We start from the raw sequence: 18,516 nt of genomic DNA, 5'->3' as shown, positions 1-18,516 counted from the left end.
ATGAACTAAACTGCCATTACCACTAGATACATTAGATGTAGAGTAAAAAATAGGTTACTTACTGTTACTGACTTTGTATGTATTTATTTTTACACAGAATAGAGCAGCATCATGACACATCATTTCCTACAAGACTGATACTAGAGTATTTAGCTACATTTGAGGTGGTTCATTTTACCATGAACCTTATGTATGCTGGTATGGTAAGGCACTTTTTTCAATTTGTCTTACATAATACATTGTTTTAGGTAGTAGAAGATGGTAATAGGTTATTTATTCATTCAGCTTTGCATGTAATTTGAAAAGATGTACTACTTGTTTTTATAAATAGCAGAACTCTTAAATTTGAAAGCAAGCAAAAAAATAGGCATCTAATAAATAAATCAGTGCATAAAAAATAAAAATGTATGGTCAGAAGTTGTCAGTGTACTTAATGTCTTGCTCTGCTTTATTCATTTAAGCACATATCTTATTACTTTAAAAATGGCTTTGTTTTTAATTTTGTGCCAGCCGGGGTGGCCGAGCGGTTCTAGACACTACAGTCTGGAACCGCGCGACCGCTACGGTCGCAGGTTCGAATCCTGTCTCGGGCATGGATGTGTGTGGCGTCCTTAGGTTAGTTAGGTTTAAGTAGTTCTAAGTTCTAGGGGACTGATAACCTCAGCAGTTAAGTCCCATAGTGCTCAGAGCCATTTGAACCATTTAATTTTGTGTTCAAACAGTACAGCCTTTTTCTGTCTGCCGTCTTCCAATATAGTATCAGTTGTCACACATTACACATTATCTATTTTAGTGGGCTCCTGATTCACCTTTGTGATGAGGACTACTTCTGTGCTCCAAATCATTTAGGCTTCCCAGCAATGTGTTGTGTCATCAGATCTGACACAGACCACTACTAAAGTATCTGTGCCAGATATGAATGCATAATTTGTAAACAAAGCCAAGTTCATTGTGAGTTGCACGCTGAACATGCATGCCCAAAGACAGATGCCCTTGCATGTTCAATGTCAGTTTAATACCAAACCAATAAATTTGTTGTCAGGCCAACGCATCAAAGTAGGTCATCATCCCATGTGATGTGTGAAGGAGCCAGAGGATGTGGGGTGACAATGGTGGACAGAATGATGACCAAGCATTCAGAGGCCTCCGTGGCCCAATGTCAATATGCTATTCGTGGCATGAAGCCGATACCACACCACAAAATAATTTCGTAAATTGGGTCTGCCAGCCTGCAAACATGCTTTGTTCTACCCTTTTGGCCCACCAACAACACCTTCTTGAAGACTGGATTGCTTGCTGACGCCATGGCCACTTTGTGTACTGTAAGCAGAAAATCATCCAGGTTGTTGTAACTGGTGATCCAGGGTGAAGCAGACTGTTTTCTAGTGATTGAATTCTGTGCCATAGCCAAGTGTTAAGTGGAATAGGGCACTGACATTGGCATGGTGGGTGGTGGGGTGGAAATAGGTTTTATAATGGTACCCACTTAAAAATATAGCTTAGCATTGTGGACACATTGCTGTCTTATCCAGGAGCTTAGAATGGTGGCCAAACAATGAAATTAAGAGTTTGTGGTCAGTCGAGATGGAACATGCTACCATATAAATATAAGTGAAATTTCTATATGCCATAAATGATCACTAACACCTCCTCCTCAATTTGGAAACAGTTAAGCAGTGCTGCATTTAATGTTTTAGAAGTGAAGGCTGTTGAGTGCTTAGAGGTATCCACCAACCTGTGAGAAAGACAGCTGCGATGCCATGCTGGGAGGCACCACTGCCAGTGTTAACAGCAGGCCTGGCGTATAAGGTGCCAGCAGGAGTCTGTCCTTAAGGTGCTGAAATGCCTGTTGACAGGTGGTTGACCCTACAAACTTGACCCCTTTCTTGCACAGCTGATTGAGGGGGTGTGCAATTTATTACACTTGGGTAATGAACCTGACATAATAAGGTATTTTCTCCAGAATGACTGCAAGTGTTTAAGTTTGTTCAGGTCCGCCCCCGGTAGCTCAGTGGTCAGCGCGACAGAAAGTCTATCCTAAGGGCCCGGGTTCGATTCCCGGATGGGTCGGAGATTTTCTCCTCTCAGGGACTGGGTGTTGTGTTGTCCTAATCATCATCATTTCATCTCCATCGACGCGCAAGTCACCAAAGTGGCATCAAATCGAAAGACTTGCACCCGGCGAACCGTCTACCCAACAGGAGGCCGTGGTCACACGACATTTTATTTAGTTTGTTCAGGGCAGGCATTTTTATGATCACATCAACATGTTCTATTCTGAGCATGATACCTTTGTAAGAATATGCCCCCAGTTGTTGATGCTGGGTGCAAGGAAACTACGCTTTTCCAGCCAACAGCACAAGACATTTTCCTGGAGCCATTTAAATAGGGATTCCAGTTTCTTGTGGTGCTCCAGGTGGGTCGATCTCATAACTGTAATTTCATCCAAATAATTTATAATGTGTGGAATATCCTGAACCAACTATTAGAAATACTTTTGGAAAATGGCAGGCACACTCAAAACCCAAAATGGCAAATAATTGTTCCTGCCAATTCAAGGCTAGCAACTGAAATGATGCCTCATCAAATGGCAGTTGGAAGTGCACATCATCTAAGTCTATCTTTGAAAAATACTGGGCTCAAGCCAGTTTTTTCAGTAACTCTCCAGATGAGGCAGGGAGTAAAGATCATTGTTGGACTGAGAGTTAACAGTGGACTTACAATCTCCACAAATGAATAACAACCCATTCAGTTTTTTAATGACCGCAATAGGTGTCACCCATTGACTTGTGGAAACTGGTGAAATAATGCTCTGGTCCTGAAGCTATGCAAGTTCTGTCTTAATACCATCATATACTGCAAACGGTAACAGTTGAGAATGGCAAAATGTAGGTACCACAGAAGGCTCCTAGGAAATGTGAGCCATAAAAGTGCATGGACATGCAATAGTAGGCTGAAAGGTCTCCTTATAGAAATTGCACAGGGCATATATATCAGAAAACAGTACTGAATCTGATATTAAATGAACTTGGTCCTCTGCTTTGAACCCAAAACTGGTAAAAGTGTCTAAGCCAAAGATGTTAGTATCAGTATGATAGTGCACAACTGCATATGAATGTTATGTACATGGCCACTAGCAACAATTCTCAGAAGAGAGGACTGTCCCTGTGGAGGTAAGACAGGACCCAGCACCAGGGCTGTTGCAGTGGAAGTGATCTGGCTGTATATGCTCTTGTTGATTAAAGATGGGACAGCACCTGTATCCAGCTGGAATTCCATGGTCTAATCGTACAGTGTTAAGTCCAGCATGAGCTTTTGTGAAGGTAGGGAAATGGCTTGCTCCACAACAGTGATGATGTAAACTGCCATGTTGTTCTCATGCCTGGGTGATCCTGCGCCAATGAGCCACTTCTTGTCTCTAAATGGCCAGGCAGTCTTCTGCCAGACATGGCCAACAGTTTGTTGAGCACACTGCTACAGTCAGAGCAGGACTGGCACTTCATTGACGGGTGTGATGAACATAGCAACGCCGAAGAGGAAGGGCATATCTGAAATGATCACTCCCGTGGGCGGGGGGGGGGGGCTGAACAACAGACTTAAGTCTCTCATGAGACTAAAAACTTGTGTGACATGTATTTCATTGGGAAAAGCAAACTGAAATGCTGAAGCAACATCAAAAGATTTAGCAGTGTGAAGCACCTCACCATGACTAGGATCAGAATGAATCAAAGGTTTGGCAGTGACCTCCCTGTATGGTGCAAGAAGCACAATCACGTCTAAACTGCACTTGGCATGCAAGACCCTGCAAGTCAACAGCCCATGCTGTGCACAGCTGCCCATGTTGCTTACGAATCTGATTAAACTGGAGCCTAGCTGTGACAGTATGTCAGCTTTCTGTAGTATTCAGTTAACACAGCACGAAGATCATTGAAAGACAAATCACAAGGGTCTGAGAGAGGTTGAAATTTCTGCACCACTGTGCACAAACAACTAATAAAAGACAAAAGTGTACTTGCTTTGCTGCCTACCAGAAATGTTGGAAACAAAATGGTGAAGTTCAAAATGATAGAAGTAGACATCCCAGCTACCGAAATACTCGTCAAAGGCACTGAATGGTGGTGGTGGGGGCAAAGCCAAGGCCAACAACTCCTGTTATCATTGCTGCTCAGACACTAGCTGCTGTAAAAGAGCTCTTTGTGCCATTGCCCTTGAGCCGCAAACTGTTGGTGTTGTAGCTGCTGCTGCTGCTGCTGCTACAGTGACAGCTGCTGCTGCGAAGTTCCATAAACTTGGGGTCCGTAATACAGAAACCAGAAGCAAACATGTTGCCATAAACATGATAGGATAGTAACTCATTGCTATTAAAGTATCTGCACTAGATATGAACACGTAACCCGTAAACAAAGCCAATCCAGGAAGTCACTGTTGAAAGCTGGTTTGGCATCTGAATTGCAGCTTTGTGAGATTTTACAGAACTCATGTAGCATGCTGTGTAAGACTGGCCTGCAGCCACTCATGTAGCACCATGCTGTTATTGGCCTAGCTCATGTGACCCAGCAGCCGCACCTCTAGTAGCAACTGATGGAGGCTAGCTGTAGTGCTCCCGATCCACCATCAATCTTGTCTGCTGGTAGGGGTATTAAAACCGCCACTTTCAGACGCTCAGGGCAGTAGTATGCATACAGATAACCAGCTTTGCTATTTCAAAGATGCTCGTCCTCAGGCCTAGGGCCATAACAAACTGCCCATTGCCAGTTCTCATGTGTCAGATGACTTCCCCATTTGCAACCCATAACATCTCAAGAATGGTTCCCTATTGATCTCTGTTCTGCTTATATACTTTCCTTACTGTGACATACCAGGTAGCATTCAATCTTCTGGTTGGTAATGTTCATAGTTTTTTGGTTCTCAGAATATGTGTCAGTGCCACATTATTACACCTCTTGAAGATAGTGTGCAACCCAGAATCCAAAAAAGAGATTCTGCACCACAAAAACTATTCTCTGTGTTTTTTAGACCATTGAACTCAGAAAATGAAGAAGGAATACATGTTAATGTAACATATCTGCACTACTTTCGTTTTACAGAAATCACTGTACTTTTTGCACTAAACGCTAATAAACTTCAACAGCAAAAATGGCTTAATAGTACAACTCTGACAGTGGGCTTGAAAATCAATTACAAAAAGATTAAAATAAAGTGCAGTTGGCATTAAAAAAAGGAAATAATTCAGATTTCCTATAAAGTCATAAAACCCCTGGAGCAGTTGGTATATTTGAGACATCTGAAAACACTGATGAATGGACAGCAAAAGAAATAAACATAGGAATAGAAATGGCCTGTAATCTTGTTGGGAAACTAAATACAATTTTAAAAACTAATCTTCTTATTTGTTTGAGATGAAAACTTTACAATGATTGTATATTACCAGTTTTGACAACAAATTAACTAAACATTGCTTCATGAACCACCAGAAATGTATGTAGGGAATTGCTGGGACTGGCAGGACAACAGATAAATAGAACTGGTAACAGACTGTAGTGGAAGATATAATGATGTCATCTACATCTACATGTACAGCCATACTCTGCAAACCACAGTGAAGTGCATGACAGAGGGTACAGCCCATTTATCAGTTATTAGGGGGTTTTCCCCCATTTCATTCACATATGGAATGCAGGAAGAATGTTTAAATGCCTCTGTGTGTGCAGTAATTAGTTTGATCTTTTCCTCACGACCCAAGGTGCAGTAATTAGTTTGATCTTGTCCTCACAACCCCAGTGGGAGCAATCTGCTGGGGGTTGTAAATTCCTAGAGTCATCATTCAAAGCCCTTTCCTGAAAATTTGCAAATAGGCTTTGTCTGGATAGTGTATGTCCATCTTCAAGAATGTGACAGTTCAGTTCTTTCAACATCACTGTGAAACTCTTCTGTAAGTCAAACAAACCTGTGACCATTTGCTGCCCTGCCCTGCTCTGTATGTATTCAAATCCCCTGTTGGTCCTATCTGGTTCAAGCCCCATACTCTTGAGCAATACGCTAAGATTGGTCACATGAGTGATTTGTAAGCAGTCTCCTTTGTAGACTGAGTACACTTCGCCAGTATTCTACCAGTAAGCTGAAGTCTGCTATCATCTTTACCAATGACTAAGCCTATGTGATTGTTCTGATGGTACCATTTCATGTGTCTACAAAGTGTTATATCCAAGTATGTGTATGATTTTACCAATTCCAGCTGTGACTCACTGATGTTATACCAATAGAACATTATGTTTTTGTTTCATAATGTGCACCATTTTACATTCTTGAACATTTAAAAAAGTTGCCAAAGTATGCACCACTTAGAAATGTTATCTAGCCTTGGACTGAATATGTATTAAGTTCTTTCAGATTGTACTTCGTTATATGTAACTGCTTCATCTGCGAAAAGTCAGAAGTTGCTATTACTATTGACCGCAAGGTCGTTAATATATAACAGTAATAGTAAGGGGCTCAACACACTTCACTAGTGTACACCCGAAGTTGTCTTTACATTTGTTGATGACTCTCCATCCAAGATAACTTGCTGCATCCTCCCTACCAGAAAATCCTCATTCCAGTCACAAATTTCACTTGATTCCACATATGACTGTTTTTTTTATAATAAGCACGGGTGTGGTACTGTGTCAAATCTTTTTGGAAATTGAGAAATACTGCATCTTCCAGAGTGCCTTGACCCATGGCTTTCAGTGTGTCATGTAAGAAAATGTGTGAGTTGAGTTTCACTTGATCAGTGTTTGAAATCTGTGCTGGTTGCCATGCAGGAGGTCATTCTACTCCAGGTACCTCGTTATGCTTGAGCACAAATATGTTCCAAGGATATCAAACATATTGGGTGGTAGTTTTGTGGATCAGTTCTGCCGACCTTCTTGTAAATGGGTGAGATGTGTGCTTTCATCCAACTACATGGTACAGTTTTTTGTTTGAGGGATCTTTGGTATACTATAATTAAAAGAGGTGCTAACTCATCCACAAATTCAGTGTAGAATTGGGTAGAGATTCCATCAGGCCCTGGAGCTTTGCTCAGTGGTAATGGCTTCAGCTATTTTCTCAATGTCACTAACACTAATATCTGTTTCACTCTTCACTTGCCTTTGCAGTGGTACGAGAAGTAATTGGGGCAATACTCCTGGTTTTTCCTTTCAATAGGAACTAGAAAGTTAAGCATTCCTCCTTTTGTTTTGCTATTCACAATTTCGGTTCCTATCTCATTCATGATTTCTTGGACACTAACTTTGATGACACTGACAGCCTCTCCATGCAACCAGAATTTCTTTTAAGTATTGTGAAAGACAATTCAACTGAATGCTACTACAGTAGTCATTGAAGGCTTCACACATAGCTCTCTCAATAGCCAAACATGTTTCTTTTAGCATCTCTCTATATATCTAGTCCTAGGTTATGTTTTATATGTATTGTGCAGTAGCCTCTATTTCTGTAGAAGTTTCTTTACAGTAGCTGCATACCATGAAGGGTCGCTCCCATAATGAAATGTTTACTGGGTACATATCAGTCACGCACATGGTCAACTATTCTTTTAAACCTGAGCTATAGTTCCTCTGCTTGTTCCTGTCATGAGCTAAAAGTTTCCAAGTCCCTCGTTGAAGTATGACACCACTGCTTCTTTATCTAGTTTACTGCTTCTTTGTCTAGTTTACTGAACATATAAATCCTTCTATTTATTGTAATTGCCCTTTGTACTTTGGCAATCACTGTTGCTACAACTGCCTCATGGTCACAGATAACTGTTTCAATGTGTCAGGCCTGGTTGTTGTGATTACATTTAACATATTTCCATCATGAGTGGGCAGCCAAACTATTGGTTCTATGTAGTTTTAAGGGAACGCATTTAGCCCACCACTAACAAAACTGTAATCAGCCCAGTTGGTTGTTAGATAGCTTAAGTCTCCTCTGATGATTACAGTTTGATTAGGAAACTTTTGTAAAAGCGAACTGATGTTTTTCTAAAGTTTTTGGTTACATCAGGAGGTGAGACTGGTGGTCGATAGGATTCAATAATAATTTTACGCCGGCACTTGATACTGAAACTTGCCCAAACAATCTCACATACAGTTTCAGTTTCTATCTTGGTGGATTTGATTTTCTTGTCTACTGCGGCAAATACACCACTTCCATATCCCATTAGTCTAGCCTTTCAGTATAAATTTAAATTTTCCCCAAAAATCCCACTACTGTCAACTTCTGGTATTAACCAGATTTCTGTACCTAGTATTAGGTGAGCTTCACTGACTTTTGGAAGCACTTCAAATGCTGGCACTTTGTTGCAAATACTTCAATACTCGCACCTGTGAGGGGCCATGTTTCTTTAGATCGTACACTGATACGAGGGCTATCCACAAAGTACATTACTTTTTGGAATTAAAAATAAATAAAGTATTGGAATTTTTTTTAATTATATTCAGATGAAAGCCACACTTAAATACTACTTTTCTACATAGTTGCCATTTAAATTAAGGCACTTATCGTAGCGATGGACGAGCTTAGAAATTCCTTCGTCATAAAATTCGGCCGCCTGCGCCTTCAACCATGTGGTTACGTCTTCCTTTGGGACAGAAAAGGTGTGATTTTTGTGGATTTCCTGGAAAGAGGCACTACAATAAACTCTCAAAGGTATTGCCAAACTCTGCACAACCTCAGAAGAGCAATACAAAACAAGCGCAGGGGAAAGTTGGGCTCAAAGATCTTGCTGATTCACGACAATGCCAGGGCCCACACGGCAAATGCCACTCACGATGTTCTCGAATCTTTTAAGTGGTAGTTGTTTCCTCATCCGCTGTATAGTCCCGACCTGGCACCAAGCGACTTCCACTTATTCCCAGCAATGAAGAAGTGGTTGGCTATGCAGCGTTTTGATGACAACGCACAGCTTCAAGAAGAGGTAGCCACGTGGTTGAAGGCGCAGGCGGCCGAATTTTACAATGAAGGAATTTCTGAGCTCGTCCATCGTTACGATAAGTGCCTTAATTTAAATGGCAACTATGTAGAAAAGTAGTATTTAAGTGTGGCTTTCATCTGTATATAATAAAAAAAATTTCCAATACTTTATTTATTTTTAATTCCAAAACGTAATGTACTTTGTGGATAGGCCTCGTATTTTGATATTTCTGGGTTTCCTCCAGCTGTCATTATCTAGATGGGATGGAAAGTTGCGTAATAAAAACAACCCTTGTATGCACCCCACACACATCAGGTACCTGTCTAGCAGCCTCTGATGTGTAGTACAGAATGACCTGTTTAGGGGGAATGTAAAGTTCCCAACCCTATGGCACAAATCTGGGAAGTCGCAGCCTGTCTTATCAGAGAACCATCAAAGTCTCTGGTTCAACCCCTCCATTTGACTCAGAACCAGGGAACCACAATCTGTTCTAGTATCAGTGCTGCAGATTGTGAGCTTCGATGGATGACAAATGTGTGATGATGTTGAAACAGACTGTTCTTAGACTTGGTAATTTCAAATCTTTTTCCCAGTTACAGGGTCACAGTTATTGAACTATATGAAATAAAATCACCATAACTGCTGTACTGTTTGCATTAGAATGATGAAACTGCACGGTTAGCTGTGGGGCATGGTGGGAATTGGTGTGTTCATGTATGGTTTGATTTTGTGATGAAGCCCACTTTCATTTGGTTGGGTTTGTCAGTAAGCAAAATTGGCACATTTGGGGGACTGAGAATCCGCATTTCATGATCGGGATGTCTCTTCTCACTCAACTAGTAACTGTGTGGTGTGCAGTGTCCAGTCACGGAATAATCAGTGCAATATTTCCTGATAGCATGGTTACTGCTGAATGGTACATGAAGGTTTTGAAAGATGATTTCATCCCCTTTATCCGAAGTAATCCTGATTTTGACAAGATGTGGTTCATGCAAAACAGAGCTCAACTCCATCGAAGCAAAAGAGTGTTTGATGTCCTGGAAGAACACTTTGAGGAGCCCGTTCTGGCTCTGGTGTAACCAGAGGCCACTGACATGGGCCTTGATTGGCCGCCATATTCTCCAGATCTTAACATGTGCAACTCTTTTTTGTGGGGCTAAATTAAAGACAAGGTGTACAGCAATAACTCCAAAACCATTGCTGAGCTGAAAACAGCCATTCAGGAGGTCAAGCAGATATGTGCTATTCGTCTATGCCACATCATCGTCAATGATGGCAGGCAAATTGAACATGTCAATACCTAAATCGGAATAGCTGTTGTGACATTTACATGTTGAACAAAGTGTGCACATGCCATGGTTTGTAACTAATTTCCTTTTTTTTCCCACCCTGTATTAAGAAGTATCAACTTAGGCACTTCAGAAAACAGTACACACATGCAAGTTCATAAATTCTCTAAATGACTTAGATACCTGATGTTATCTAAATGGCTTTGGGAAGGCCCAGTTTAAGACAAGTCAATAAAAAACAAATGCATTGTTCATAAAAACCAAGACCATCAAAAAGTGGATTGTATAAATTATGAATATTCCAGGAAAAGCAAGTATCATGGGCCACATACACAATCTGTTTAGAAAGTAAAAACAATGGAATGAAAGACCACATGATTGCCAACTGACCACCATATCGTCCTCAGCAAATGCTGTCATCAGTGGATGCAGTATGGAGGGGCATGGGGTCAGCACACTGCACTCGCAGCCAGTGTCGATGTTTAGGCATTGAAGCTGCTACATCTCAATCAGGTAGCTTCTCAACAGGCATCATGAGGCTGATGAGTGCACCCTGGGTCAGTCCTGCCAACAGAAAAATCCCTGGCAGTACAGGGAATTGAACCTGGGTCCCCGACATGAAGGTGTCTCATGTTGCCTGTGGAGGTGGACATTCTCAATATATGAACTATCCAATTCAAGAAATCAAAGTTCATGAAAGTTAGGGCACCACTGAATCTGTTTTAAGATACAAAATTGTCTTTTTGGAACCACAACTAAAACATATCAGCAATATTGGTCTTACAGAAAGGAAAAATATGAGTATTGCAAAACTTTCAGACACATCGTTAAGAGAGCAAAATATATTCCTTTTCTTGCTAATTGGTTTCATGCACAAGAACCCAAAATTTTCGAAGAGAAACGTTTTTACCATTTATATGAAACAATGAGTAACAGATGCTTCCTGCTTCCTTCTCACACATGTACATAATGGGATTAGAAAATTCTGATTCTGCCTGAGTTACTTATGGGGACAGTTGCAAAGGTGTATTTTTGAGAATTTTCTAAGTCACGAGTTGTACAGACCTAACTTATGTTGAAATAAATCAACATTTGTAATTTACAGTTAATATAAGTAACCAAGATATCATGTCACATTAGTTTTCTGTTGTAGCAAGAGGATGTAGTGTTCGCATTTATTGTAAATTAAAGTTGTTCTCACATTTGTTAGTGACCATTACCTTGAAAAGGTTTCAGAGAAACAGTAAATTTTATACCAAGTTTTTCTGTTGTCATATTAGGTATCTTGGTTTGGCTGTTAATTGGTTCAGTTCTAAAAGGCTAATGGTAACACTTACAGCCTATCGACATTTACATCTACATCTGCATCTACATAGATACTCCACAAGCCACCACGGACCCATAAACTAAAAGAGAATCAGCAAGCTTAATTTAAAGTTATTTGTTTACTATTCAGTGCAATACTGCACCCACCCCGGTGCACCCATACTATGTAGGCTGTTCTGGGGCAAAGGATGAGGTTGTTGCTGTTCGTAAGCAGCTGGAAATGCCTGGGAGCCTTATTCAGTGTGCTGAAGAGGCTATTTCAGCAGTATGTGAGAGAATGGGGTGCAGCCAGCTGAAGATTGTGGTGCACATTGAAACAAAAAATGCTGTTGTCTGGGCTCCAGGTTTATACTTGCATGATTCCAGTGATTGGCAGAGAAGGTTGAGAATACCAACATAGTTCACACAATTTCAATGAAGCTCACAATCTGCATCATTGTCCTAGAGTAGGTTGTGGCCCCATAATTCTCAGTGAAGTGGAAGGCTTGAACCAGAGATTTTGAATAGATAAGCTGTGACTTGTGCAATAGGGATGAGAACTGCAGGTTTCCCCTTGATTGGTCTGGCATCCATTACATATCAGAGGCTGCTACACAAGTGCATGACTACCTGACTGTGTGTGGGGTGCACACAAGGTTTTTTTTTTTTTTTTTTTTTTTAGATTTTGTGACTTTCCATCCCATCCAGATAACAACAGCTGTAGGAAACCCTGTAGCATCAATTTAAGATCCAAAGAAATGTGCCCCTCACAGGTGTTACAATCCCAGTGGATAACTGATAAACCATTCACAGCGAGGTGCCAGAGTTTGAACAACTCATAAAAATCTGTGTAGCTCACATAATTCTAGATACAGAAAGTTAGTTAAAGCTCATAATCGACAGGAATGAGATTCTGGGAGAAAATGTAGGCTAATGGAAAATTGAGGTGGTGTATTTGTCACAGTATAGAAGAAAGTAAGATCCATCAAGATAGAAAATGAAACTGCACGTAAGATTGTTTGGGCAAGATTCAGTATCCAGGGTGGGCATGAAATTATAATTGAATCCTTCTATTGACCACCACACTGATCTCATGATGTAACCAAAAACCATAGAGAAAACCTCATTTTGTTAGTACATAAATTTCCCAAACATATTGTTACCATCGGAGGAGATTTTTGGGCATCCAACAATCAATAGGGCCAATTATAATTTTGTTAAAGGTGGTGTCAGAAGACATCCAGCAAAGCAATAATAACTGTCTCCTCTGAAAACAGCCAATAACAGTTAGTCCAGAAGCCCACATTGAAACTGGTATGAGTAACCATGGGGTCGGTGTAACAACAATTATGAAAGTACAAGGGGGAACCAAAACAATTAAAAAGATTTATACTTTCAGTAAATTAGATAAAGAGACAGTAATGTCATATCCTAAAAAGGAACTTAAAACTTATAGCTCACTACATGAGCATGTAGGACAAGTTTACAAGAATAGTTGACCTTGCATTGGATAGATATGTACCTAGCAGAACAATGTGTGAAAGAAGGAATCCTCCATGGTATAGAGTCGCTGTAAAAGCACTCTTAAAGAAACAGAGACCACTGAATATTAAGTGTAAAACAAAGCATCGGTCTAGAGATAGAGAAGTGTTGAATGAAATGTGTTTGGATGTCAAGAAGCCAATGCATGAAGCCTTCAATGACCACCATAGCAATACATTATCAAAAGATCTTTCACAAAACCTGAGGCTGTTAGTGGCAGCAAATTTAGTGCCTAGACCTCATGGATGAGACAGGAACTGAAATTGAGGGCTAGCAAACAAAAACAGATGTGTTTAAGTCCATTTTAAAATATTATTTCACAAAGGAAAATCCAGAGGTAATGACACACTTTAATTCTTGTAGCACTGCAAAGATGAATGAAATAGATATTAGTGTCATTGCTGACAAGAAAACAGCTGAAGTTGTTAAAATTGAAGAAAGTTTCAGGACCTGAAGGAATCCCAGTCAGATTCTATGCTGAATCTGTGGCTGAGTTAGCATGTCTTTTAATCATAATATACCAAAGATTCCCCAAACAAAAAACTGTGCCCAGTGGTTGGAAGAAAGCACAGGTCACATCCATTTACAAGAAGGGTAGCAAAAGTGGTCCACGAAACTACTCTCCAATATCCTTGACATCAGTTTGTTGCAGAATCTTTAAACATGTTCTGAACTCAAATGTAATGAGGTATCTCAAACAGGATGACCCCCTCTAGCATGGAGTCTGAAAACATGTAGTGCTTCTTGACTTCCAAAACTTATTCAACTTAGTATGACGCATATGCTTTTATCAAAAGTGCTTTTCTATGGGATATCAGGTGAGACTTGTAACAGGATTCAGGATTTCTTCATATGGAGGACACAGAATGTTGTCTTTGATAGAGAGTTATCGACAGATGTAGAAGTAACTTTGGTTGTGCCACAAAAAATAGTTCAGACTGTAAAGCCCACACACAAAAGCAAGCACACCTCACGCACACATGACAGCTGACTCCAGCATCTCGGGCTGGAATGCGACATCACGTGAGATGCAAGCAGCAATCTGACAGGGGTGGGGAAGGGGAAGGGATAGTAGTGTATGGGTGGGGAGAGAGATGAGCACTGTCTAGTGCAGTTTGCAGGGTCTAGATGGCTAACAGGTGCAGCATCAGGAGGTTGTGGGGCAGGGAGGTGAGGAAAATTGGAACAAAAAAGGAGAGGAGCAGTGAAAGACGGGCAGATACGTTGGCAAAGGGCTGTAAATAAACAGGGTGGGAGACGAGAATGGGGAGGAGATAATAGGACAGAGGTGGCGGGTACTGTCAGGTGGAGGGTGTGGGGACAGTATGTTACCGTAGATTGAGACTAGGATAATTACGGACGTGGAGAATATGTTGTAAGAATAACTACCATCTGCGCAGTTCAGAAAAGCTAGTAGTGGAGGGAAGGATCCAGATGGCTTGGGTATGAAGTAGCCATTGAAATCAAGTGTGTTGTGTTCAGTTGCATGTTGTGCCAAACAACAGGGTGGTCTACTTTGCTCTTGGCCACAGTTTGGCATGGCCGTTCATCATGGTGGAGAGCTGATTGATAGTCATGCCAATATAAAAAGCTGTGCAGTGATTGCAGCAAAGCTGATAAATGACATGACTGCATTCCAAGTGGCCCGGCCCCTGGTGGATTAGGATAAACCTGTGATAGGACTGGAGTAGGAAGTGCTGGGTAGGTGGATTGGGCATGTTTCGCATTTGGGTCTTCCACAGGGACCTTGTGGCAACAGGTTGGGATTGGGAGTGGCAAGGGATCGACTAGGATGTTTTGGAGGTTGGGTGGGCAACGGAACACTACTTTAGGAGGGGTGGGATGTATATCGGGTAGGATGTCCGTCCCTCATTTCAGGGCACGATGATAGGAAATCAAAGCCCTGGTAAAGGAGTGGTTTAATTGTTCCAATCCAGGGGGGTACTGGCTGACCAAGAGGACACTCCTTTGTGGGTGGTTTTTGGGAGTGGTGGGAGGATTGGGGTTGTGAAGGGAAATGGCACAAGAGATCTTTTTTCGGACTAGGTCTGGGTGATTGTGCATGCCTGTGAAGCCCTTGGTGATACCCTCATTATACTGAGCAAGGGAGTTTTTGTCACTGCAGATATGCCATCCCTGGGTGGCCAGACTATATGGGAGGGATTTTTTGGTGTGAAAGGGATGACAGCTGTCCAAACGCTGGTGCTGTTGGTGGGTGGCGGGTTTAATGTGGGCAGATGTGTGGATGAAGCCATCAGAGAGGAGGAGGTCAACATCGAGGAAGGTGGCATGCTGGGTTGAGGAAGACCAGGAAGGCAGATGGTAGAGAAGGTGTTGAGGTTGTGAAGGAACAATGATAGGGAGTCTTTGCCCTGAGTCCAAATCATGAAGATACCACAATGAACCTGAACCAGACTTGGGGTTTGGTGTTTTGGGAGGCTAGGAAGGTCTCCTCTAGGTGGCCCATAAAAAGGTTGGCATAGGGAGGGTGCCATACGGGTTCCCATAGCTATGCTGCAGATTTGTTTATATACCTTCCCTTCAAACTACTTCTCATTTGAAGGGAAGCTATATAAACAAATCTGCAGTACAGTCACTAGACACAAACACTTACCGATAGTTCCATGTCTTCCATTGACACATGTGCCTGGTTAAAAGAATGTTTGCGGTCATATTTGAAACACACAAATAAACAAGGAAACACGCTACGGAGGTTAGAAAACATGACCATGGCATTCATACATGTTGAAGCTTTAAGTAATCTGATTTAAGATATGAATCACCAAACACTACATTGAGAAAGGACCCATTTTTATTTTCTGACTTGAGTGCAGCTGTAAATTTAAATGGAGGTTTGCCTAGAGGGCAACTGATAGATAACTGTAGTATGTGCGCTAAAGTTTCAGATGCCCATCTCAAATAAGTGAAAAAACTAATTTGGCCACCATTTCAGTTGATATCTTTTGATAAGTGATAATTTGATTTCATTTACACATTCCTGCTTTCCTAATACTACTATCATCAAAGTTTAGCTGGGAATGCTCTAACATTGAGCCAGCAGAGATATGAGTAGCTGGAGTATGACACATTACGGCAATATAGCAATGTGCTATTATGTACTATAGGTAGCCCAGAGCCCAGAAATCAACTATTGGCTCAATGTGTAGATTTCCTTTGCAGTCTACATAATTTCCAACAGAATGCAGCTATCAATTGTTACCTACAGCACAAGCCAACTCATTTTTGGACTCTATCTACAATAACGCCCCATCCATTTGCCACTTCGTGTTGTCTTCTGTTGAAGAACATGGATTTCAGTGGTCAAACTTTGCATTAGTTCAGTCTGTCTCATAACATTTCATACAGTGTGACCAGGAAATTCACAGAAACATGAGACAGAATTGTCATTCTTGACCATAAGTTCTTTGCCTCTTCTCTTCCTCATCAGCAATGAAGGCCACTTGCCAATTCATTCCCTTCACCATTTATGCATATATGAACAGTTCACAATGCACTTTACAAATCTGATAGTGAATATCATCAGTGGCTGATAGAGTCCGAGCTCACTTTTTATGGTGTATTGTGTTTGGTGAATATTATCACAACCTGTTATTATTAAACATATACATCACAGTGATCTCTTAATAAAGATGTCTCTGCCCTACTATTTAGAATGCATGTGCACTATTGCAGTTGCAATCCAATAATGGTATAAATTACAGATAAAACTTACTTTTTAATACCTTTTTGTCCTATAATTTGACCAGATTGATTACATCATCAGTTTTCATATAATTAACTTATTAACATTGGGTGTAGGCATGAGTAGGTTTGGCATGCCATGAATGGTTTGGACTGCAAATGGAATAGTATTGGTAGACACACAAATTAGAAACACACCATTGAATATCTAGCTTTTACAACTTTTAATATAATTGGATAAATAAAAAAAATCTTCTCACCAAGCATCAGCACATTTAAAAACAGGTTTTACATATGCAACCTTTTGGAGCAAGTGGCTCCTTCATCCGTCAGAAAGGTTGAAGGTGGAGAAGAGGATTGCTCTTTCCTTCTTTTCCCGTCTGGTAAGTCTCCCCTGCCCTGGGGTTCTGGGTGACTTTTCCAAATTCTAACCTCTCCAGTCCTTTTCCTTTGCCTCTCTTCCTTCCCCTTCAACCCTTCTGCTGACAGGAGGAGCAACTGGCTCTGAAAGTCTGCATGCATAAAACCTTTCTTTATATGTGGTGTTCTACTGTCGCTTCTTCATGAGGAGATTTTTTATCCATCCAATTTCATTATATTCTCAAAAATTGTTTATTTTCATTGTTATTTTACAACTTTTAGATATTTCCTTTATAAGGTGGATGGGACAGATAGGAAACAGGAAGAAAGCTGGTGGTGAAAGGCTAGAATAGTCAGTCCAAATCCTGGTACCAGAGAATCCTGGAAAATATTAGACTTACTGATTCCAGAATTCTAATAATGGCTTGTCTGAAAATGACAGGTCAGGGAAGAGAACTGTGATTTCTTTTGGATGTAGCTTGTATGAAGTTTAGGCTACAGTTGGTTTCAATTTAGCAGTCATATTTCTTTCTATAAAGAAGGTGTGCATAAATTCTGAAGCTGGAGATTCAAAAGGTTTCTAAGTTGTACGACTGTCATCTTCTTTAGCAAGTATTATAAGTAGGATTTCAAGTCATGTAAATTGTTCTCATTCAGTTTATTCATTTTAAAATTTAAAAAAGTGTACAATAAAACTCAATAAGTCAAATATACATAGTTTTGAAATTATAGTGTACTTTACTTTAAATTTCAGGTTAAAAACAGGAAGCAGACAGCCATTATCATTCTCCATTGGCTGCAAGACCAGATTTGAAGCCAGCTCATAACAGATTTCAGTCATCTCCTTCCCTGTTTGTTTTGGAAGAAAATAAGGATAAATTCCATTTGTAAAGTAATAAAAACATCTATGTAAAGGAATTCCAGCCTTAAGTTAAGTGAACCATTTCACTGTCCAAATAAATCACAAATGTTTCTAAATCTAGTGTGTGCTCTAAAGAGAACTGTTACTGGTATTATGTTTTTCAAATAACTTTACTCTACTTCTCAGATACACACAGTTTCATTCTATTCATGTTTCATGTGTGTGTGTGTGTGTGTGTGTGTGTGTGTGTGTGTGTGTGTGTGTGTGTAGTGATACTTTTCTAAAAGAATGATCTCAGTGCTTGCTATTAACTATTGCTGCCTGTTGTTTACTTCCAAAGAGAAATCACATTTGTTGATCAGACAGCGTGCTTCTGTTTGTAGAGTAGTTTATGACCATTAACATATTATATCTCCAAGTAGATTTACTTGAGTACTACTAGAGGATTTCCAGAAATGGTGCATTGTATCCACTGACTACAAATTTATGACTACCAGTGTCAGGTATGTCCTGGACAGCTT

At 40.5% G+C, this 18,516-nt stretch overlaps 1 protein-coding gene across 2 annotated transcripts in view; it reads left to right on the top strand.

The window, feature by feature from the left end:
* LOC126175426 (tetratricopeptide repeat protein 17) overlaps positions 1–18,124 on the top strand; it is a 310,821-nt gene extending 292,697 nt beyond the window's left edge. Inside the window, exons 13-14 of one of the 2 annotated variants that reach the window (XR_007535560.1) lie at positions 98–203; positions 17,888–18,124. Coding sequence is in view for 1 of the 2 variants with exons in the window: in XM_049922224.1 (XP_049778181.1) it covers positions 17,888–17,947 (60 nt within the window). In the remaining variant the exon portion in view is untranslated. The remainder of the gene's footprint in view (positions 1–97; positions 204–17,887) is intronic. The other variant, XM_049922224.1, reaches the window with a different exon arrangement.
* Positions 18,125–18,516: the final 392 nt, after the last annotated feature.

Source organism: Schistocerca cancellata, chromosome 3, assembly GCF_023864275.1.
Source record: "Schistocerca cancellata isolate TAMUIC-IGC-003103 chromosome 3, iqSchCanc2.1, whole genome shotgun sequence".
Lineage (NCBI taxonomy): Eukaryota > Metazoa > Arthropoda > Insecta > Orthoptera > Acrididae > Schistocerca > Schistocerca cancellata.
Note: the sequence above shows the minus strand (reverse complement) of the source record. Positions and strands in the feature narration are given on the sequence as shown.